The sequence below is a fragment of the Macaca mulatta genome, chromosome 1 (assembly GCF_049350105.2).
Source record: "Macaca mulatta isolate MMU2019108-1 chromosome 1, T2T-MMU8v2.0, whole genome shotgun sequence".
Lineage (NCBI taxonomy): Eukaryota > Metazoa > Chordata > Mammalia > Primates > Cercopithecidae > Macaca > Macaca mulatta.
In genome coordinates this window covers 188,264,106-188,287,374 of record NC_133406.1, presented here as the reverse complement: position 1 = coordinate 188,287,374, position 23,269 = coordinate 188,264,106, and the positions used below count along the sequence as shown (strand labels likewise).

Below are 23,269 nucleotides of genomic sequence, written 5' to 3'. Positions count from 1 at the left end.
TGAAACCCAAGAGAAAGGAAAAAAAGTTTTAAAATATATTTTAAACTGCTGGATTAGTTTCTTCTGTCTAAAACATTGCCATCTCCCCTCCTGCCTATGCCTTGAACTTTTAAATTATGTTTCATAGTTAGCGGTTTCAAAGATCTCCCAGTTTACTTGGACACAGGGCTTTTCCATCTCCTGATTGCTTACCTTTTTTTTTTTTTTTTTAAGACGGAGTCTCGCTCTGTCGCCCAGGCTGGAGTGCAATGGCGTGACCTCGGCTCACTGCAAGCTCCACCTCCCGGGTTCACGCCATTCTCCTGCCTCAGCCTCCCGAGTAGCTGAGACTACAGGCGCCCGCCACCATGCCTGGCTAAGTTTTTTTTTTTTTTTTCTTTTTTTGTATTTTTAGTAGAGACAGGGTTTCACCGTGTTAGCCAGGATGGTCTTGATCTCCTGACCGCGTGATCCGCCCGCCTCGGCCTCCCAAAGTGCTGGAATTACAGGCATGAGCCACCGCGCCCAGCTTTTTTTTTTTTTTTTTTTTTTTTTCTTTTCTTAGTCAGGATCTCACTCTGCCTCCCAGGCTAGAGTGCAGTGGTGCGATCTCCGCTCACTTCAACCTGCACCTCCCAGGCTCAAGCAATCCTCTCACCTCAGCCTCTTGAGTATCTGGGACCACAGGCACGTGCCACCATGCCCAGCATTTTTTTTTTTTTTTTGTAGAGACATGGTTTTGCTATGTGCCCAGCCTGATCTCAAACTCCTGAGCTCAGGGGATCCACCCACATCAGCCTCCCAAAGTGCTGGGATTACAGGCATGAGCCACCATGCCCTGCCCATTACCACTTTTAAATTGAGGTTTCACATTCATATTTCTCATTAGTTTTAAAAGTATTTAAAGATTTTTATAATGAAACATTTAAGATATACACAAAGATATACAATATTTAACATTTACTAGAATGCAAGCTCCAGAGGCAGAAATTTTTTTGTTTCTTCTCCAAGTGTCTCGTGTCTACAGCAGTGCATGGTACATAGTAGGCACTCAATAGTTCCTTGTTGTGTGAATTAACTACATGGGCATCAATTACCAGTTTAAGAAAAAAAAAACATAGTTGAAGCTACCTGTACATCTCCCATATTGCAACACCTCCCTTTCTCGAAGATGTACCCATTATCCTAAATTTAGTGTTTATTATTCCCGAGCATTTCTATTTCTGTGTAGGTATCCTTAAGCAATACATAGTATTTTTTTGCAAGCTTTTAAAAATTATATCATTGGTTACATACAGTGTAATTCTTCAGCCTTTTTCTACTCAACCCTGTTTGTAAGCTTTGCTCAAATTGACATGTATACTGTAACTAGTTAGCTGATTTTCATTTCTGTATATGATTCCATAGCATGAAAATAAGTCACTTTCCCAATGGCTTACCATTATAAAGACAGCTATGAACTTTTTGTATATGAGTCTTGGTGTACGTATGTGAATTTCTCTAGGGCATATACTTAGGAATGGAATTGCTGGCTGCATTAGAGTTCTCCAGAGGAACAGAACTAATATGATATATATATATATATATATATAGTCCCGCAATAGGCTGTCTGCATGCTCTATTAACCATCACACTGGCTGATATGGCTTGGATCTGTCTCCACCCAAATCTCATCTTGCATAGTAATCCCATAATCCCCATGTGTCTTAGGAGGGACCTTGTGGGAGGTAATTGAATCATGGTTTCCCCCATGCTGTTCTTGTGATAGGAGTGAGTTCTCACAAGATCTGATGATTTTATAAGCGTCTGGCATTTCCCCTGCTGGCACTCATTCTCTCTCCTGCTACCCTGTGAAGAGGTGCCTTTCACCATGATTGTAAGTTTCCTGAGGGCTCCCCAGCCATGTGGAACTGTGAGTCAAACCTCTTTTCTTTATAAATTACTCAGTCTCAGGTATTTCTTCATAGCATGAGGACAGACTAATACACTGGCTCATACAATTTCTTGCATTTCCTAGCCTAAGATTCACCAAATAATCTTCAAAAGTCATTCCACCTCCATCAGCAGGGTATTGGAGTTCCAGCTGTTCTATATAACCATAGAAAGGTTTTCTAATAGATGTGAAATGGTTTTGGTTTGCATGCCTCTTTTGCTGTTTCCATTTTCTTGGTCATTCGTGTTTCTTCTTCTTTGGATGACTTATTTCTTATTTACCCATTTTTTTTTTTTTTTTTTCTGAGACAGTCTTGCTCTGTTGCCCAGGCTAGAGTGCAGTGGCATGATCTTGGCTCATTGCAACCTCTGCCTCCTGGGTTCAAGCAATTCTCCTGCCTCAGCACCCACTAGCAGCTGAGATTACAGGTGCACGCCACCACTTGTGGCTAATTTTTGCATTTTTAGTAGAGATGGGGTTTTGCCATGTTGGCCAGGCTGGTCTCGAATTCCTGACCTCAGGTGATCCACCCACCTTGGCCTCCCAAAGTGCTGGGATTACAGGTATGAACCACTTGCACCCGGCCCATTTTTTCTTTTTCATTGCAGAAGTTTACAAAATATTGATATTGATCCTCAATCCATTATATGTAATTATAAATGTATATGTGAATATAGAAATACATATTTTTGCTAAATGATTTGAGAATGAGTTGCAGATATAACACATCACTTATAAATATTTCATTATGAATCTCCTAAGAACAGCATTCTCCGACATAATCACAAATTTATCATGCTCAGGGAATTTAACACTTAAAAAATACTGTTGTCTAATACATAGTTAATAATAATGTTTATAATTGTTTGTATTTTGTAAATCCAGGATCCAGTCAAGGTTTATATAGTGCATTTAGCTTTCATGTCTCTATTCTCCTTTGGTGTAGAATAGTTCCTCCATGTTTTATGTTTTTTTCTTGTGATATTAGTATTTTCAATGAGTTGAACAGCTGCTTTGCAGAGTATTTCTCCCTCAATTTAAATTTGTCTGATAATTTTCTCATCAATAAATTTAGGACAGGCATTTCTGACAGGACTAGCACATGGGTGAGGCTGTTTTTTTTCAGTACCTCATATTAGGTTTTATTTATTTTTTTCAGACGGAGTCTTGCTCTGTCGCCCAGGCTGGAGTGCAATGGTGTGATCTCAGCTCACTGCAACCTCTGCCTCCTGGGTGGGTTCAAGCAATTCTCCTGACTCCCAAGTAGCTGGGACTACAGGTGACACCACCATACCCAGCTAATTTTTGCATTTAGTAGAAACGAGATTTCACCATATTGATCAGGCTGGTCTCGAACTCCTGACCTCAGGTGATCCGCCCACCTTGGCCTCCCAAAGTGTTGGGATTACCAGCATGAGCCACCCACGCCCAGCCTCAGTACTTCATGAGGTTTTAGATGTCCATTGTCCTGTTGTTGGTTTCCATATAAATATTAGAATTAACTGCAAAGTCATACAAGAAACCTTGCCAAGATTTTGATTGGAATTTATTTCTATCTAGAGATTACTTGCATCTTTTTTTTAGATTAATTTCTAGGAGACGGACATGGTGGCACACACCTGGAATCCCAGCTACTTAGGAGGCGGAGGCAGGAGGATTACTTGAACCCAGGAGGTTAAGGCTGGAGTGAGCTATGATCCATTACTGCATTCCAGCCTTGGTGACAGAGGGAAAACAAACAAACAAAATAAAGATTTAAATCAATTTATTTCTAAGTACCTTATATTTTCTGTGACATATAAATCTTTTGTATTTAAAGATTTGTTTTGTTTTTATGGTAAATGGTACCTTTGTAAAAATTACACTTTCTAGCCATTTGTGGCTAGAGATTACTTATTTATATTATTTCCAGCAGTTCCTTTTTTATAAACTCAATTTTGTTTATATTAATCGAAACTTAAGACAGATAATGACACACAATGAAAAGTCCTCCTCGAACCCCTAACCCTGACCATCTGATTCTTTCCAGAGGTAATCAGTATAACCAGTTTCTTGCATACTCTCCCAGAACTATTTTAAACAGATACAACTAAATCGTGTACTTATATTTTATATATGTTACCATTAAATAAATGGCAGGCCTAGTAACAGAAATAAAAGTCACATGGAAGGGCTATTGTAGGAAGGATACTTTGGTTGCATAATCAGATGTTTGTAATGATTATAATGTAATAACTTCACAAACACTCAGAAAAAAAAGCAAATTATTTAATGGAAAATTCCAAAATACATGAGAGTCATTTCCATTCAATATACTTTGTTACAACAATTCCATGTGCTTAGAAAAAGGAAATTAGATTCTTTGTAGACTAGCTGGGCAACATCGTGAAGCCCTGTCTCTACAAAAAATACAAAAAATTAGCTGGGCGTGTTGGCATGTGCCTGTAGTTTCAGCCACCTGAGAGGCTGAGGTAGGGGGGTCACCTAAGCCTGGGAAGTCAAGGCTGCAGTGAGCCATGATTGTGCCACTGCACTCCAGCCTGGGCGACAGAGCAAGACCCTGTCTCAAAAAACAAAACCCAGCAAGACCACAGTCTTTTAACTTGTGAAACCCCTTTACTCTTCTTTCAGTGCATACAGCACGTCGTCCTGGCTGACATTGAGCCGCACCCGAAGGAGCAGATCGTTCCTGCTGGGCTCCACAAGCAGGAGGCGACAGGAGCCCAGGTGAGAACACACGGCCATGGTCTCTGACACAGTGGGGTACGACAGCCCCTCCATTCTGCACAGTGCCACATGTTGACTATATATCTAGACACAAATAGCAAGGCAAAGGTTAAGAGGAAATACAATCCTGGGGCTTTTTCTGTTCCTTTCTTTCTTCATTTGGGAAAATCAGACACATGGCCCCCAGGATATCAGACACTCCAGAAGGCATCAGTTGGTGCCCCAGTGGTACACAAAATGCAGAGGCAGAATGGAATGCTAGCCTTGGAATCAGAAAACAGCAGGCCTGAATCCTGGTGCTACCACTTACCTAAATATGTAAACCTGGGCAAGTTACCGCACTCTTTTGAGCTTCAATTTTATCTATAAAATACACTGTACATCCCTTGTGAGATAATGGATATAAAATGACTAGTAACTCTCACTGGTGATACAGATAGTCTTGTCTCCAAGGGCTGAGTTCCACAATTGAGATTGTCAAAATTCAAGTCAAATTTTGCTACAAGGCCACTTTCCTTATCAGGTACAGTGAGCAAATGCCAAGGCATGACCCTTGGAAAAGCACAAAGGCCCAGAGAGAAAATTGAATAAAGAAATAAAGGGAGGCAGGAGGATAGCTGGAAACACAGATTCCTATCCTAACGTTCTCCACTGGGTCAACTAAGTCTGGAGCATTTCTGGTCACTTTCCATTCTTAATATCTATGAGTCCATCCCCGTCCCAGTCCCAAGACTGGGAGCTTGTCAGGAACAGGGATGTTAACCAGATCAGCTTGGGGTTCAAGGATCCATCACAGTTAATTGCACACTGCAGATGTTCAGGAATTGTTTACAAACTAAAATGAAAGTGACTCTCTGCAGAAGAGCTATCTCAGACTGTAGGAGGAGAACGGTAATGGGCACAACATGACCAGTAACTAAAATTTTAAACAAGAATTTACAACCAACCCAATAAATAAGTATGTGAAAGGAAAATGTTTTCCTTATTTTAGTTAAATAAAGATGTCTAAAACATACATACACAGACATACACACTCTCAGGTACACACTCATAAACACCTTTAACAATTCATCTTCCAAGGCAGCCAATTACCTAGAGAGACCAGTCTTAAGTAAACTAACAAATCACAAGCCCTAGTGATTCCTCTCACTTGATCTAATTGAACTATGCCCATGTAGGGATTGGAATGATCTGTGATTTGCTCTCAAATATGGCCTCATTCTGAAAGCCTTGATTTCACTACAACATAAGCTGTAATCAGGGAGTAACTTTGTCTTCTTCATCTCATTCTTTGAACAGTGTCTGGCACGCAGGCCTTCAATCTAACATGCAGAACCAGGTGCTAAAGGTCTCTGGCTCATGCAGCTCTATAAAATGTCACATTAAAGTAGGTGCCGGTCTGATATTCTTTCACATAGACTAGGTGGCACAAAATACAGACTGTCACACATTCATGGAAATTTCCACGTATTTTAAAAGTGCAAGTCCAAAATCTAGAACGATTTGAAAAGAGGAGATCACCTGCTGGAATGTGGCTTCCTCCAGTCCTGATCGACGGAACTCTGCAAGGATGGCTCTCAGGAAGCTCTGTTCCAGAACAGAGGAATTTCTTAAAGGAAACGAGCGGATGTGAGTTTTGTTAGTGGCTGTAACCCCAGCCCAGAGGAAAGCCAAAGAAAGTTTTTCTGTGTCTTTAGAAAAGAGAAAACCTGGGAAATAATTTCTCCTATATTACGTGGTAAGCTTCCCCCTGACCCCCAAACTCTCAAACTGATACAGAAAATGTCACTGCGGAAGTGAGGAAACATAGCAACTACATCTGGAAATATACTGGTCACTCAGAAATACCCGTGCCCTCATTTCATGAGCTGGGCGCATCATTCAGTGAGAGAGAAGCAGCTGCTTCTTTTTATTTGTTCCTATCATAGCACTTTTACGCCCTAAACACCTATAATATAGCTCAATAAGTGGCAAATATTCTATTATCCTAGGGTTATATTTCTGTCTCCCTGACTAGATAATGTCCCTATGTAAAAGAACCATGTTGGCCGGGCGCGGTGGCTCAAGCCTGTAATCCCAGCACTTTGGGAGGCCGAGACGGGCGGATCACGAGGTCAGGAGTTCGAGACCATCCTGGCTAACACGGTGAAACCCCGTCTCTACTAAAAAATACAAAAAACTAGCCGGGCGAGGTGGTGGGCGCCTGTAGTCCCGGCTACTCGGGAGGCTGAGGCAGGAGAATGGCGTAAAAACCCGGGAGGCGGAGCTTGCAGTGAGCTGAGATCCGGCCACTGCACTCCACCCTGGGCGACAGAGCAAGACTCCGTCTCAAAAAAAAAAAAAAAAAAAAAAAAAGAAAAAGAAAAAGAACCATGTTATTAGTAAGTGCAGGTTGAATGAGTAAAAGCTTAGAAAGGGAAACATGTTTCTACAGCCTTCCAGGAAGGCTCAGGAAGTGGAGCATCTTACTTGATGGCCGTGATGTATGATGACGAAAACATCTCATCCACAGCTTCCATGGAGTGGGCTATGGTGACCAGGCCAGGGGAGTCAGGCTTCTGCTGGGAGAACTCACAGATCTCTGTGGCACGCCTGCAGATGTCCAGGCACCGTCGTGCATCTCCAGAGAGTGCTGCTACCTACAAGAGGGAATATTTTATTCCTGAGGCCACCTTAGCCCAGAAGAACCAACAGATTCTGTATTCAACTAAAAAGAAAAGGTAGTGCTGGCAATGGATGTAAGCATAAAGTTAAGTACTTAGCCCTGGCAGGGAACCTTGAGGAAGAACAGAAATGAATTGTTATATTGTACATGGGACTCTAATCCTCTAGTCCAAACCTCTGTCTTGGTTTTACAGTTAACTCCACAGTGGACAACGCAAAAATTATCAGTTTTACTATTCAGGAAATGAAGTCTAAAAATCAGAGACCCTTGGTTCAAGATCATTATTGAAGCATTTGCAGAGTTCTCACTCTTGCACAGAGACAGATGTGTGCCCCCAGAAGCAGCCAGCCAAAGCCAAGAGGCTGAGGTGCAGCCTATCTGGAGATAAAGCCATAGCCAGGCACCCCTTCAGCACGTGGTGAATTTGGGGTCGGATTGGTCAACGGCCAAGAGGCCCAGAATCAAGAATGGAGGAAAGGGCTGGGCGCGGTGGCTCACACCTGTAATCCCAGAACTTTGGGAGGCCAGGGTGGGCAGATCACCTGAGGTCAGGAGTTTGAGACCAGCCTGGCCAACATGGTGAAACCCCATCTCTACTAAAAACACAAAAATTAGCCAGGGCCGGGGGGGTGGTGAGTCACACCTGTAATCCCAGCACTTTGGGAGGCCCAGGCAGGTGGATCACTTGAGGTCAGGAGTTAAAGACCAGCCTGACAAACATGGTGAAACCCTATCTCTACTAAAAATACAAAAATTAGCCAGGCGTGGTGGTACACGCCTGTAATCCCAGCTACTGGGGAGGCTGAGGCAGGAGAATCGCTTGAACCTGGGAGGTGGTGGTTGCAGTGAGCCAAGATCACACCACTGCACTTCAGCCTGGGTGACAAAGCTAGAGTCCGTCTCAAAAAAAAAAAAAAATCACTTTTCAAGTAACCCAAGACACAAACGTGACTACTAGCTTATATTTTTCCCTTCCTCTAATCCCCCACATTGAACTGGTAAGGGTGTCCTGTAGACCTTCCTGCTTCATCAGTTCTCCTCCCCTCCCATCACCACCTGTACAGCCTGGTGAAGAGGCACCTTCTGTGGTGAATCACGGATTCAAGAAGGACTGCAGGGGCCTCAGGACAAAGTGAAAGGGGAACTCCGGGGGGTAAGGAAACACCTAAACCAGTCTGACCCCGAGGGTATCAGTGACACTTGGTGACCCTATGCCTCCCTTCGGGCTGCTGCTCGGACAAAGGAGACACAAGAAAAAGCTAAGGCCCAGTCAACATGGAACCTAACAGGACATCCCGCATGCACCTAAAACTTGACCTCCACTTCAGCCTCAGTACAGGGTGAGTGAGACCCATCACACAGAAGGGATGGCAGGGAAAATGGCCTACCTGACCGTGGTGCTAGGTGGATGTGGGCACACACAAAAAACTTGGGTTTTATTTATTTATTTATTTATGACAGAGTTTCACTCGTTGCCAAGGCTGGAGCGCAATGGTGCGATCTCGGCTCACTGCAACCTCCACCTTCCGGGTTCAAGTGATTCTCCTGCCTCAGCCTCCCGAGTAGCTGGGATTACAGGCACCCACCACCACACCCGGCTAATTTTTTGTATTTTTAGTAGAGCTGGGGTTTCACCATGTTGGCCAGGCTGGTCTTGAACTCCTGACCTCAGCTGATCTGCCCGCCTTGGCCTCCCAAAATGCTGGGATTACAGGCGTGACCCACTGCGCTGAGCTGAGTTTTTGTTGTTTTTTTGTGTGTTTGTTTGAGAGAGGGTCTTTCTTTGTCACCCAGGCTGGAGTGCAGTGGCATGATCATGGCTCACTGCAGCCTCAACCTCCTGGGCTCAAGCAATCCTCCCACCTCAGCTTCCCAAGTAGCTGGGACTACAGGTACATGCCATCACATTGGGCTAATTTTTAAATTTTCTGTAGAGACAGGGTTTTAATATGTTGCCCAGGCTGGTGTCAAACTCCCCTGCTCAAGTGATCCCCTCACCTTGGCCTCCCAAAGTGCTGGGATTATAGGCATGAGGCACCCCACCCGGACACTCCCCTGAGGTTTTACAACCATAAGCCCTCGCTTGGATTTGGAGCCCATATTTATGTTGTCTTTCCTACAATTCTCAAGTGGAGAATTTTATTTTAAAAATGGTAACAATCGGTAGTGCCCCTAGATAATAGAAGCAAAAAAAAAAAAAAAAAATTCTAAATGAATTCAACTTCAACCCAGGCCCCAATTAACTAACAAATAAAGTACGCTGAATCCCAAGCATATAGTAAAAATAAAATAAAAATCAAGACACAAAAATAAGAAAACCAAGCCACATATGCATGGGAACCAGGAGAATCAATGGTTATCAGAATCAGACCCCTAAAGACTTCAGATATCATAATTATAAGATATAGAATATAAAACGGATTTGCTTCATTACGTGTAAAGAAATAAGAGAGGGCTTTGAAACCATGGGCAAGAGATTTGAGGAAGAGCAGCATCCAAATCTGATGCCTTCTGAATCTTTGTTAAAAAAAAAAACCGGGCCGGGGCCGGGGCCAGGAACAGTGGCTCACGCCTATAATGCCAGCCCTTTGGGAGGCTGAAGCGGGCGGATCACGAGGTCAGGAGATAGAGACCATCCTGGCTAACATGGTGAAACCCCATCTCTACTAAAAATACAAAAAATTAGCTGGGTGTGATGGCACATGCCTGCAGTTCCAGCTACTTGGGAGACTGAGGCAGGAGAATTGCTTGAACCCAGAGGTGGAGGTTGCAGTGAGCTGAGATCGCATCACTGCACTCCAGCCTGGGCAACAGAGCAAGACTCTGTCTCAAACAAACACACACAACTCTGGCCAGGCGCAGTGGCTCACGCCTATAATCCTTTAACTTTGGGAGGCCAAGGCAGGCAGATCACTTGAGGTCAGGAGTTCAAGACCAGCCTGGCCAGCATGATGAAACCCCACCTCTACTAAAAATACAAAAATTAGCCGGGTGTGGTGGTGCCTGCCTGTAGTCCCAGCTACTCAGGAGGCTGAGGCAGGAGAATTGCTTGAACCTGGGAGGTGGAGGTTGCAGTGAGCAAAGATTGAGCTGCTGCACTCCAGCCTGGGCAACAGAGCAAGACTCTGTCTCAAAAAACAATGACAACAACCACCAACCACCCCAAAACTCTAAAAGGAAGGGAAGCAACAGAAGATTTAAAAATATAATTCTGCAAGTTAGTGCCAGGCACGGTGGCTCACACCTGTAATCCCAGCACTTGGGAGGCCGAGGAGGGCGGATCACAAGGTGAGGAGATCGAGACCATCCTAGCTAACACGGTGAAATGCCACCTCTATTAAAAATACAAAAAATTAGCCGGCATGTTGGTGGGCACCTGTAGTCCCAGCTACTCAGGAGGCTGAGGCAGGAGAATTCAGGCATGAACCTGGGAGGTAGAGGTTGCAGTGAGCCGAGATTGTGCCACTGCACTCTAGCCTGGGTGACAGAGTGAGACTCCATATCAACATAACAATAATAATAATAATAGTAATAATAATTCTGCAAGTTAGAAAGACATGGAAGAGTAGCGGTTAGTGTAGTGGACTGCAGAAAGCCAAATCCTAAACCTATATTGACGAATCCAAGAAATCTAACTTACATTAAAAATCTTCAAAATGCTCAGGATTTAATGGTGCTGGAACTAGAGGTAAAGAGGGGGTTGTTGAGCTAAAATAGGGAATTTTTTTTTTGAGATGGAGTCTCGCTCTGTCTCCCAGGCTGGAGTGCAGTGGCACAATCTCAGCTCACTGCAACCTCGGCCTCCCAGGTTCAAGCAATTCTCCTGCCTCAGCCTCCCTCGTAGCTGGGACTACAGGCTCAAGCCGCCACGCCTGGCTAATTTTTTGTATTTTTAGTAGAGATGGAGTTTCACGGTGTTAGCCAGGATGGTCTTGATCTCCTGACCTCATGATCTGCCTGCCTTGGCCTCCCAAAGTGCTGGGATTACAGGGGTGAGCTGGCCAAAAGTAGGGAATATTAAGTTGTGGTTGAAAATTTAAAAAAGTTGAGGATGTTAAGAAACTAAATGTAAGATGCTTTAGATCAGGAAACAACAAAATATTGCTCACCATCTTTTTATAAATAAAGTTTTATTGGCTGTAATCCCAGCACTTTGGGAGGCCGAGGAGGGCGGATCACCTGAGGTCAGGAGTTCAAGACCAGCCTGGGCAATAAACATGGTAAAACCCTGTCTCTACTAAAAATACAAAATTAGCCAGGTGTGGTGGCGCATGACTATAATCCTAGCTACTTGGGAGGCTGAGGCAGCAGAATCGCCTGAACCCAGGAGGCAGAGGTTGCAGTGAGCTGAGATCGCACCATTACACTCCAGCCTGAGTGACAAGAGTGAAACTCTGTCTCAAAAAAAAAAAAAAAAAAAGAAAAGTTTGCTGACCTTTGTCCTAGATCCTTCCTCTATTTCACACTGTTGGGTGAACATACGGCCAGTGAGGGAGGCTCTGTTAGAAAAGCTGGGGCCATGGCAATTTGTACTTTTCCCATCAAACTCTTTGCCCTAAAGTTTACTCTTCTTCTACCAAGGTAGGCAATCAGAAATTTGCCAGGCACAGTGGCTCACACCTGTAATCCCAGCACTTTGGGAGGCCGAGGTGGGTGGATCAGGAGGTCAAGAGATTGAGACCAGCCTGGCCAACATGGTGAAATCCTGTCTCTACTAAAAATACAAAAATTAGCTGGGCGTGGTGGCGTGTGCCTGTAGTCCCAGCTACTCAGGGGCTGAGGCAGGAGAATCGCTTGAACCCAGGAGGCGGAGGGTGTGGTGAGCCAAGATCGCGCCACTGCACTCCAGCCTGGTGACAGAGCGAGACTCTGTCTCAAAAAAAAAAAAAAAAAAAAAAAAAAGGAAATTTATTCTCAGGCAAAGTTTAAAGTCTCTGGTCCTAGGAATGCTAGGCATTATTGTAGAAGAGGTGTCCCTTACCAAAAATAGATGATTACTATATGCATGCCAAACTGGAAGACCTCTTCTGCACCTGGCACCAGCCCCTCATTCCCAGAACACTGCCCTCCCTCCAGACAGGACAGGGGAAGCATACTGAGAAATCTGACCATCTCCATGGGAAAGGAGAAAAGACAGTGATACAGACCCACTCAGATCATCCCACAGCAAAGCTTATAGTGAATAAGCCCCACTTACATGTTCAGAGCCAGCTGTTTAATCTCCACCCTTACACCTGAGAGGACAACCAAGACAACTTCGGAAAGTCTCTAACAATGCAAGATAGAGACCAAAATCAACCGACAGAAGCATCTTGGAGGAAAAAGGGAGAGGACAATCTCAATAAATAGGATAGCACTGGCCAGGTGCAGTGGCTTGCTCCTGTAATCCCAGCACTTTGGGAGGCCAAGGTGGGTGGATCACCTGAGGTCAGGAGTTCAAGACCAGTCTGGTCAACATGGCGAAATCCCATCTCTACTAAAAGAACAAAAATTAGCCAGGTGTGGTGGCACACACCTGTAATCCCAGATACTCGGGAGGCTGAGGAAAGAGAATTGCTGGAACCCAGAAGGCGGAGGTTGCAGTGAGCTGAGATCATGCCACTGAACTCTAGCCTGGGCAACAGAGGGAGACTGTTTCAAAAAAAAAAAAAAAAAAAAAGGTTGGCATAAAAAAGGATCATTCGGAGAAAAGAAAAAGACTCTTAGACTATGCATAACAGCACAAGTGAAAAACTTTACCCATAAAATGCCTAGATGATAACTTTGAGGATCTCCCTCCTGGAAAGCAAAGCCTGGAGACAGGCACACAGTTGGCTCACCTCTGACCCCAGTCCCTAATCTAGTAGCCAGTTTTGAGCAGGAGTCACAGTCATGTGCTGCTGCTACAGCCACTCAGGGTGAACAGTGTGTCGGCAAGAGGAAACTAGAAATAAGTTTATAATTCTTTTATGTGCTGAAATACTTGTGGATGTATGGTTTTTCTTTCTTTCTTTCAGCTTGAGGCAGACTTTTAACCTACTTTGTTCCTCAGCAGCCAGGGAGACTGGTCTGTGGTGAACTCTCAGGGAGCATTCTCCTATTAGACTTAGAGGGGAGGGGCATCTAATAACTCGAATCTAGCCTGGAGAGTGTGCCTTGCTGGGCATGTTATAGACATGGTCTTGTTATATTTTCACAATGACCCTATGAGGTAAGTACTCCCATTCTTCTTCAGAGAAGAAAACTGAGGCTCAGGAAATTTTTAAGCAACTTCGCTATAACCTTCTGCATGCCCTCTTAAGCGTTAGAGCCAGAACTTGGACCAGGTTTGTCTACCTGACCATATTGTCCCTTGCATCATGCAAAACTGCTTGCTCCCTGGATCAATTCATATTAGCTTGCATATAAACCCACAATACTTATGGCCCTCTAATCAATCATAAAATAACAAGGCTAAGGAATTTCTCGGAATCTTGTCTCTCTTTTTTTATATGTTTATAGGACTTTCTAAATTTCTCTCCATCCTCAGAGCATCATACCAAGCATACAGGGCCTCATACCAAGCAGGTACTCAGAAAGATGTGCTGACTGATTTATGGGTGCAGGACTTACCTTCCTGGCTACCAGCTGGATGGCATCATCCTCAAAGGCCTTTAGCTGCTTGAGCCGGGACCTTAGGATCTGCTGTAGCTGGCTGTATGTGTAGGGCTGGAAGGACATCCTGGTAAGACCCTGGGGAGCCAAAACGACAGAGGAGTAAGTTCGTTGATTGCCCATTGATTATCCAGGTGGAAAGTCACCCTTGGGCCCCCAAACCCAATTCCCAGGTCCCATATAACAAATTACACATTTCATACCTAGACTACCACTGCCTTTACTGACGATGACCAGTGGTGTCCTGCAGGGCAGTAGTTCTCGAACGATTTTTTCATTTCATTTAAGGACCTTTGATTCTTTTTTTCTTCTTTTCCTTTTTCTTTTGAGCCTGTTGCCCAGGCTGGAGTGCAGTGGCGTGATCTCGGCTCACTGCAAGCTCCACGTCCTGGGTTCATGCCATTCTCCTGTCTCAGCCTCCCAAGTAGCTGGGACTACAGGCACCCACCACCACACCCAGATATATTTTTTGTATTTTTAGTAGAGACAGGGTTTCACCATGTTAGCCAGGATGGTCTCGATCTCCTGACCTCGTGATCCACCTGCCTCGGCCTCCCAAAGTGCTGGGATTACAGGTGTGAGCGACTATGCCCGGCCTAAGCTGGGATTACAGGCATGAGCCACCGCGCCCAGTCTAAGGACCTTTGATTCTATCAGAATCATTTGGAAGTAGATAAAAGTTGAGGTGCTTTAACTGAAGTAGGTGAGAGAATCTTCAGATCTATGCTATACATTGTCACTGCACTTGGCTTCACTTACCAGGCTCTTCATGATTTCTTGTTGTGCTTCCTGCTGAACTGCAGGGCCCGTGAGGGCAGACATTGCATCTCCCTGGTTTATTGCACTATTCCAAGCACCTAACACTGCCTGGCAGGTTTTAAGTGCTAAAACTTTTTTTTTTGAGACAGAGTTTCGCTCTTGTTGCCCAGGCTGGAGTGCAGTGGCGTGATCTTGGCTCACTGCAACCTCCGCCTCCTGGGTTCAAGCGATTCTCCTGCCACAGCCTCCCAAGTAGCTGGGACTACAGGCATGTGCCACCACACCTGGCTAATTTTTGTATGTTTAGTAGAGATGGGGTTTCTCCATGTTGGTCAGGCTGGTCTCGAACTCCTGACCTCAGGTGATCCGCCAGCCTTGGCCTCCCAAAGTACTGGGATTATAGGCGTGAGCCACTGTGCCCAGCTTAAAACATTTGTTAAAATAATTAAACCTCCATGGCTTGGTGCAGTTTAAAAGTCCACGGGTAGCAGAACACCAAGATACAATGTTTGCAGAAAATCATGCAATGTTGATATATTCTAACATAGAAACTATAAGCATTGCAGAAATCACGTTTCTTAATGTACCATTTCAGTATTCATTTTTGCAGAACTTTTTTTGGGGGCGATGGAGTCTGGCTCTGTCGCCAGGCTGGAGTGCAGTGGCATGATCTCAACTCACTGCAACCTCTGCCTCTGGAGTTCAAGCAATTCTCCTGCCTCAGCTTCCTGAGTAAGTGGAACTACAGGCGCGCACCACCACACCTGGCTAATTTTTGTATTTTTAGTAGAGATGGGGTTTTGCCGTGTTGGCCAGGCTGATCTTGAACTCCTGACCTCAAGTGGTCCCCCCACCTTGGCCTCCCAAAGTGCTGAGTTTACAGACGTGAGCCACCACACCTGGACCATTTTTGCAGAACTTCTTGGCCAAGCTTACAGATCTGCAATAACAGCATGGGAACTGCCCTAGAACCTACCAGTCGGCTGGACACCCGGTTCAGCATGATTCGCTCTGGCAGGTCCATTGTGTTGGCAATTGTCAGGACCACAAGCCGGGCCTCCTTATGAGTGGGCCAGTCAAAGAGATTGTACATTATGTCTTGTTTGTGAGTCCACAGAAGGTCGAGCTGCCAGGGAAAAGGAGAGAGATGCAGAGTCAATCACAGAGACTGAGCTGGGGCTTCAGAATGAAGACCTATAACCACTGCTTTAGCTGCATGTTTCCCAGATCATAGCACCAAAGCAGTCCATTGACACATGCCTCTCAGCACCAGAAAATGGCTCATAAGAATAGAGAAAGGAGCCAGGACTTTCCTCCTTTCCACCCAGCACTTGCTCCTGAAACGTAAGGACAGCCCCATTTCTTCTCCTGTCCTCCCATGGGCACCTCACCTCATCCACAAGCAGGACGGTGGTTTCCTGAGGAGACCCTCGGGTGCAGAATCGCTTTGCCAGCAGTTCTGCCGCGTGGTTAGCTGTTGCTTTTTGGCCTGTTAGCTTCTGCATTAGGAGAAACACAGTTGTGAGGAACTGTAAGGATCTTACTCCTCTGGGATTAAAGTTAAATCTGTAAATGGAGGGAGGCATTTAGCCTGAGAACTTCGGTATCCTATGTTCTGCCTCCCAATCTAGTCTTAACCTTAACCTGGAAGGACAAGAGAAGGCGCCAAAAGAGAAGATAAAGAAAGTGTGTGAGTTTGAAAAGCAAATGAGCCACGGGCTGGGCCAGAAGCCCCCTTAAAATCACTATTACATAATTCTATGACTGGATGCTACCTGCTCCAAAATAACAGCCCATGGATGAAACAGCAAGACTCAACCTCTGGCCTGCCATGGACCCCTTTTCCATGTCGCTACACTGCTGTGAGCTCACAGTTTTCACCATGTGGAAAAGTACTGGCTTCCTGGCTTGTAGTCATTATCCAGCTCCTAGACTTTGAAGTCCCTTAGGGTAAGAATTCTGCCTTCCCTGCCCTTGCTACCTCTACAGAAAGGACAATGCCTGGTATATCATGAACATGCAATACACACAAAATTAAGTAACTCTTTCCTTTTTCATGTGCCACGAAGAAACAGTATTTTCCAAAAAGCCTAAACAGCTCTGCTTACCTGCAAGATTTGTACATAGACTTGGTGGGGCTCCGTCAGCTTCATGCCATTGACCTCAATGTATTGAAAGGGAGGAACATCATTGGCTTGGGCTGCCTGCTGCAGGCAGCGCATCACCTCATGCACAGTAGCAGTCTTCCCTGTCCCAGGGACACCAGAGATGTACATGCACCTAGAGCAAGAGGGGAAAACCCGTGGGGTAGGTCTCAGCCAGCCACTACATGCTATAATCAGTTAGGAGCGTGGGAATGTATACTGAGGGAAGGACCAAGATCCTTGAAATGTGGAGGTGGGGGCAGTAGGGACCATCCTTGGAAGCTGGTCAGAGTAGGACCTGCTTATATAGAATCATTCATTCTACAAGTAATGCCATATGCAAACTGCCTACTCAAAGAAGGCCAGTTTCATTCTTTCTGAAAGGCAACATTTCTGTTCCTATAGGATTACTTTGGCAACAAATGTTTCAGAAGCTTTAGGCTTCAGCAAGGATTTGGTGTAGTCTGATGATACCGGAGAAAGCCTGTATGGCTGAACAGTAACACCCAAGGCATTTTACTAACAGGGGCCTTATTCCCCAAACTACCCTGCCTGCCTCACGTGACTCACCCTCCAGTACAGTCAAGGAGTTTGCTTTCCACAAAGTTGTAGATGTCTTGGAATTCCTGTTCCCGACAGGGAAGGGACTCGGGTACAGCAGAAACGTGTAGCCTACCATTGGTGGTAAATAGGAGAAAAGGAAGACTTTAGGAACATTCCCCAACCATCTACTCATTAATCAATGGAAAATGATTACGGTTTCTTGTCTATATTTCTACATGAAAACTCAATTTCAAATGCCAGAGAATCCCTTCATTTTCAAATCCCTCCATTTAGCCTCATAGTCCTTGGCCTCCATTTCTCCAACCAAATCACATGGGTGGACCTCATCCCATAGGAGATTCAGATTTTGCTTGATTTCTGACAGAATCCAGACTTATATGAAAGTCTCCATATGGTTCTAAAGGGCATCATAACAACGAGGCACTGTCCTGACTAATCATCTTCCATCCCTGCGGAAATGATGGCAGTAGACGGGAAGGTCAATCCTCCCAGGGCCTGTCCACACTGGCTTACCCAGATGCTGCTTGAGAGGTTTCTTTTTCCTAAATACACACACTCACTTTACCTAGATAGGTAAAAGTGTAGACACATAGGGTATCTACCTTTATTTGGTAGACCAGTGACTGCTAATCACTCCCATTTCATGTGAATGAAAGCAGAGGCCGCATGGTTCCTGCCTCCCTGAAAGGGAATCAAGAGCAGCAGTACCTCAGTCGGGCTTCCTCCAGCACACTGGCTGGCTCCTGGGCAGCCAGGCTTCGACTACGGATCTGAGGAGTGGCACAACGTGGCGTTTTAGGCTTGAGCTGTATTCAAAACAGAGAACATATTTCACAAAGAAACAGCAAAACACCATCCAGGACACACCAGCTAATATGATTTGTGCTGATCTCATAACAGGAAGAGAGGTGGTGAGTTCCTCTTAGTTCCTTCCTGGATAGAGGACCACGACTCTTCCTCTCTCACACCTTACATTGCATAAACTTTGTTCATCGTCCCAACATGGTTTCTGTTTTCTAATGTACATATAGTATCAGGATTTGTAACATTGTCAGTCTGAGGAAAGACTTAAGTTTGGATGAAATACTATTGAAAAGTAAAATATTATCTTGAAAGACAAGAAATGTTTAAGAAACCCTAACTACTCTGCCCAAATACCGAAGAGAAGAGAAAGCATAAACTACGTTTGATTCATAAGATCTTTCTCTGGGCTTACTTGAAGATATGGTCAAGCATCAGCCCAGGACTTCCATGGCCCACAGTGCGGGACTTGGAGAAACCCTGGCAGATTTTTCCACTCCAAACCCCCAGATCACTGCTTAGTCTAGTCTAGCAGCCCTCTATCTTCTTCCTTGCTCATGGCTTGCTGGAGCAGGCCTGTTGCTGCTTCCCTCATCTTCATGGAATTTCTACAAAGCATTCTCTCCTATGCAGCATTTCACTCTACCCACCCTCTGTTTTCAGCCTGGCTAGAGAAAGAACAATCTCTCCACTTCCTCCCGAGGCAGAACGCACTTAAACTCTATCTGTTTAAAAGGCTTTACAGGCTGGTGTGGTGATGCATGCCTGTAATCCCAGCACTTTGGAAGGCTGAGGCAGGAGGACTGCTTAAACTCAGGAGTTCGAGGCCAGCCTGGGCAACACAGAGGTGAAAGCCCCCTCTAAATTAGCTAGGCATGATGGCACTAGCTACTAGGGAGGCTGAGGTGGAAGGATTGCTCGAGCCTAGGAAGTTGAGGCTACAGTGAGCTGAGATTGCACCACTGCACTCCAGCCTGGGCAAGAGACAGAGCAAGACCCTGTCTCAAAAAAAAAAAAAAAAAAAAGTCTACATTTATTGATTTTGGAAAAAACTGAAAAGAACTGACAAGGCCTTGCTGAGAAGGTATCAAGAAACCTGATGGGCTTCTGCCTTTTATTATGCTGAAGGTACCCTATGCCTTATAGCCCTACTTTTGGGTTGGGGCGAGGAGGCACAATCAAACCAGAGGCCTGTTAGGAACCAGGACACACAGCAGGAGGAAGAGTGGTGGGCGGGTGAGCATTACCACCTGAGCTCTGCCTTCTGCTAGAGCAGCAGAGGCATTCAATTCTCATAGGAGTGTGAACCCTATTGCGAACTGCGTGTGCAAGGGATCTAGGTTGCACACTCCTTATGAGAATCTAATGCCTGGAGATCTGGGGTAGAACAATTTCATCCTGAAACCATCCCCCAAGTCCCTGCCATCTGTAGAAAATGTGTCTTCCACGAAGGGGGTCCCTGGTGCCAAAAGGGCTGGGGACTACTGATCTACTGGATTCCTTTCCCTGGAGACTTTTCTTTTTTCTTGAGATAGTCTCACTCTGACGCCCAGGCTAGAGTGCTATGGTGCCATCTCAGCTCACTGAAACCTCCGCCTCCCAGGTTCAAGTGATTCTCCCGCCTCAGCCTCCAGAGTAGCTGGGATTACAGGCGCCTGCCACCATTAGCCCGGCTAATTTTTGTATTTTTAGCACAGACAGGGTTTCACCATTGTTGGCCAGGCTGGTCTTGAACTCCTGACCTCAAGTGATCTGTCCACTTCGGCCTCCCAAAGTGCTGGGATTACAGGCATGAGCCACCATGCCTAGCCGAGATTTTTCTTTGATTTCAACCCAAGCCAAATCACATCTTCATGTGGAGAAATGGACATCAGCTTTAGAAAGTCTTCTAATTAAGATTTCCCAATTGCATTCCAAAGAATAAGATGCTCTCTCAATTTAACTTTAATTCAAACATTTCTCAAGCACACTCAAACATCAGAAGATCCTGATGTGAATACCTTTTCGGTGTTCTGCTAAAGTTCCACAGGAAGCAGAAAAGATGTCCATTGATCTCCTCCTTCCATCTTGCTGTGACACGATTTGTTACCAATATGTAAGTAGCACTCCTGGTTTCTCAGGTGTGTCAAGTGGGACAACAAAACTAACACCACGGCTCTGTGGCCGTACATGCGATACCCACTCTGCCAGTGCTCCGTGGGAGATGCAAAGAGGAGTGGGTCTTGTACTTCCCTCAGGAAGTTCAGCTCTTGGCCGTCTGATTCTATACCGTAAAAGGGACTTAACTCAAAAATCACTCTCTACTAGATTCATTTTCAGTCCTAGTGTTCACTTAGGTCCCTTTCTCCATGAATATTCCACAAGGAATAGCATTGAATATAACAGACCTGTCCTCAGATTCCAGCTGTTACTAATCTGTGACCTCAGCATTTGTAACTTTTAAACTAAGAGAGGGATGCTTCGATGGGAAGTAAACCTAGGAGAACCTTACACTTTTCTTTGGCATCTTCGTGGGGGTATATAAGGATGACTTCAAGGAAGATCGCAGGTTCCTGGACACAGTTCTGGGTGTTCTCCTTGGAACAGGTGGTGTGGAAGCCTCTTCTTCGTCACTGCTAGATTCTGAAATCTCTGCTGCTGGCAGAATCTCTTTCTCTTCTTGGTCACTTTTACTATGACCTAGAAACCTAAATGGTAGGGACATATTTTTTGCTACTCAGTGTTCAAGTCTAAATAAGAAGAACTCCATAACGTTAGTGTGGATTACAAGCATTGCAGGGTCCTTGTGACCAGACAACATGGGTGCTTGCTACTGAGACACTCTGTTAGGAGCATTATTTATATTATCTCATTAAACCCCTCAACAAATTTATGACATGTATATTATTATATTGTGTAGATGAGGAATTTCAGACTTAGAAAGGTAAATTTGCCTTCCCAAGGTTACACAGATAGTAAATGACAAAGCCCAGGTTCAAATTCAGATCTGTCAGAATCCAAGTTCATGCTCTTAGGCATCCCATCCCACCACCAGTCTTGCTGGACATGATGATTAGGGATGGGAGCCACCTAAGCCCAGGAAGTATTTCTTGCCCCTTCAAACTAAGACACTTATCTGAAACTTAACATAATTCCAGACATGCTAGGTAAAAGGTCAATTTTTTTTTTTTTTTTGTTTTTTTTTTTTTTGAGACTGAGTCTGGCTCTGTCGCCCAGGCTGGAGTGCAGTGGCCGGATCTCAGCTCACTGCAAGCTCCGCCTCCCGGGTTTACGCCATTCTCCTGCCTCAGCCTCCGGAGTAGCTGGGACCACAGGCACCCGCCACCTCGCCCGGCTAGTTTTTGTATTTTTTTTAGTAGAGACGGGGTTTCACCGTGTTAGCCAGGATGGGCTCGATCTCCTGACCTTGTGATCCGCCCGTCTCGGCCTCCCAAAGTGCTGGGATTACAGGCTTGAGCCATCGCGCCCGGCTTTTTTTTTTTTTTTTGAGACAGAGTCTTGCTCTGTCGCCCGAGCCGGAGTGCAGTGGCGGGATCTCAGCTCACTGCAAGCTCCGCCTCCCACGTTTACGCCATTCTCCTGCCTCAGCCTCCTGAGTAGCTGGGACTACAGGACCCAGCCGCCTCGCCCGGCTAGTTTTTTTTGTATTTTTTTAGTAGAGACGGGCTTTCACCGTGTTAGCCAGGATGGTCTCGATCTCCTGACCTCGTGATCTGCCCGTCTCGGCCTCCCAAAGTGCTGGGATTACAGGCTTGAGCCACCGCGCCCGGCCTGGTAAAAGGTCAATTTCAATGGATTGGCAAATAAACAGTATAAGAGGCTTTAAGAGATAAGAGTATAGATATCAGAGATGGCAGCAATGTTTCTCTGCCTGCCAAGGAGTAGTCTTACCGAAGCTGCTGCCTAATCCGGTTCATAGACAAGACAGAACTCTTTCTGCGGATATGACGGGGTCTAGAGGTGGCTTCATTCTGAGCTTCTGTTTCTTTTGCATCCCTACAAGAAATCACAGCGAGGTCACAGGAAGCAGTTTTGGACACCAGAGTGTCCAAAAGGCACTAGAAGATAGTCAAGTGGCCTGATTGGCTCCCAGTCTTTTTATATATACTTTGAAAAGACCAAACTTTCTTTTTGCTAAAAAGTTGGCAAAACATTATAACTAAAAAGTTATAACTGAAGCTTGACTCAAACCCAGAGTTCAAAGTCTGCCTTAAGCTTATTTAAATCAGACTCACCACCTCCCCAACTAGAAACCAAAATATACTACTCCCAGGGAGAGGTGCTTGTCCTTTTTTGTTTCTGATGCATCTATGAATTTACTATCCACACAGGCTCAAGGTTAGCAGAAATGCAGCTGTATATTCAATATAAAGCATTTATTGAGCAACCTATTATGGAACAGGTGCTGAAGTTTCTAGGTAGCAAATACTACAAATTGTAACTTCTGGCTTGTTGCATTTTTATTTGTACAGCAAAGTTTGTTCTAAATGTCTTATCTTTTTGTACAGTTTGTATTTGAGAATAGTCTCCAGTTAAAAAATGAGTCCTAGCCAGAGCAATCAGACAAGACAAAGAAATAAAGGGCATCCGAATTAAAAAAGAGTATGTCAAACTGTTCATGTTCACCAATGATACGATCATATACCTAGAAAACCCTAAAGACTCATCCAAAAAGGTCCTAGATCTGATACATTGCTGAAAGAAATCAGAGATGACACAAACAAATGGAAACACATCCCATGCTCATGGATGGGTAGAATCAATATTGTGAAATGACCACACTGCAAAAGCAATCTACAGATTCAACATATTCAATGCAATTCCAATCAAAATACTATCATCATTCTTCACAGAACTAAAAAAAAATACTAAAATTCATATGGACCAAAAAAGAAAGCCCTCATAGACAAAGCAATGCTAAGCAAAAAGAAAAATGTGGAGGCATCACATTACCTGACTTCAAACTATAACTTCAAGGATATAGTTACCAAAACAAAATGGTACTGGTATAAAAATAGGCACGTAGACCAATGGAACAGAACAGAGAACCCAGAAATAAAGCCA

The 23,269-nt window shown here is 44.8% G+C and overlaps 1 protein-coding gene across 4 annotated transcripts in view; it reads right to left on the bottom strand.

Annotated features, from left to right (window-relative positions):
• Nucleotides 1–4,166: 4,166 nt before the first annotated feature.
• ORC1 (origin recognition complex subunit 1) overlaps nt 4,167–23,269 on the bottom strand; it is a 33,075-nt gene continuing 13,972 nt past the window's right edge. For 2 of the 4 annotated variants that reach the window (XM_077957132.1, XM_015139784.3), the window contains exons 7-17: nt 22,097–22,201; nt 20,697–20,892; nt 18,113–18,210; nt 17,411–17,512; nt 16,805–16,976; nt 16,088–16,195; nt 15,673–15,822; nt 13,896–14,015; nt 7,109–7,278; nt 6,161–6,248; nt 4,167–4,723 (exon numbers count right to left, since the gene is read on the bottom strand). In XM_077957132.1, the coding sequence (XP_077813258.1) occupies nt 4,529–4,723; nt 6,161–6,248; nt 7,109–7,278; nt 13,896–14,015; nt 15,673–15,822; nt 16,088–16,195; nt 16,805–16,976; nt 17,411–17,512; nt 18,113–18,210; nt 20,697–20,892; nt 22,097–22,201 (1,504 nt within the window). In that variant the 3' untranslated portion in view covers nt 4,167–4,528. The remainder of the gene's footprint in view (nt 4,724–6,160; nt 6,249–7,108; nt 7,279–13,895; nt 14,016–15,672; nt 15,823–16,087; nt 16,196–16,804; nt 16,977–17,410; nt 17,513–18,112; nt 18,211–20,696; nt 20,893–22,096; nt 22,202–23,269) is intronic. The other 2 variants (XR_013402002.1, XR_013402003.1) reach the window with 2 other exon arrangements.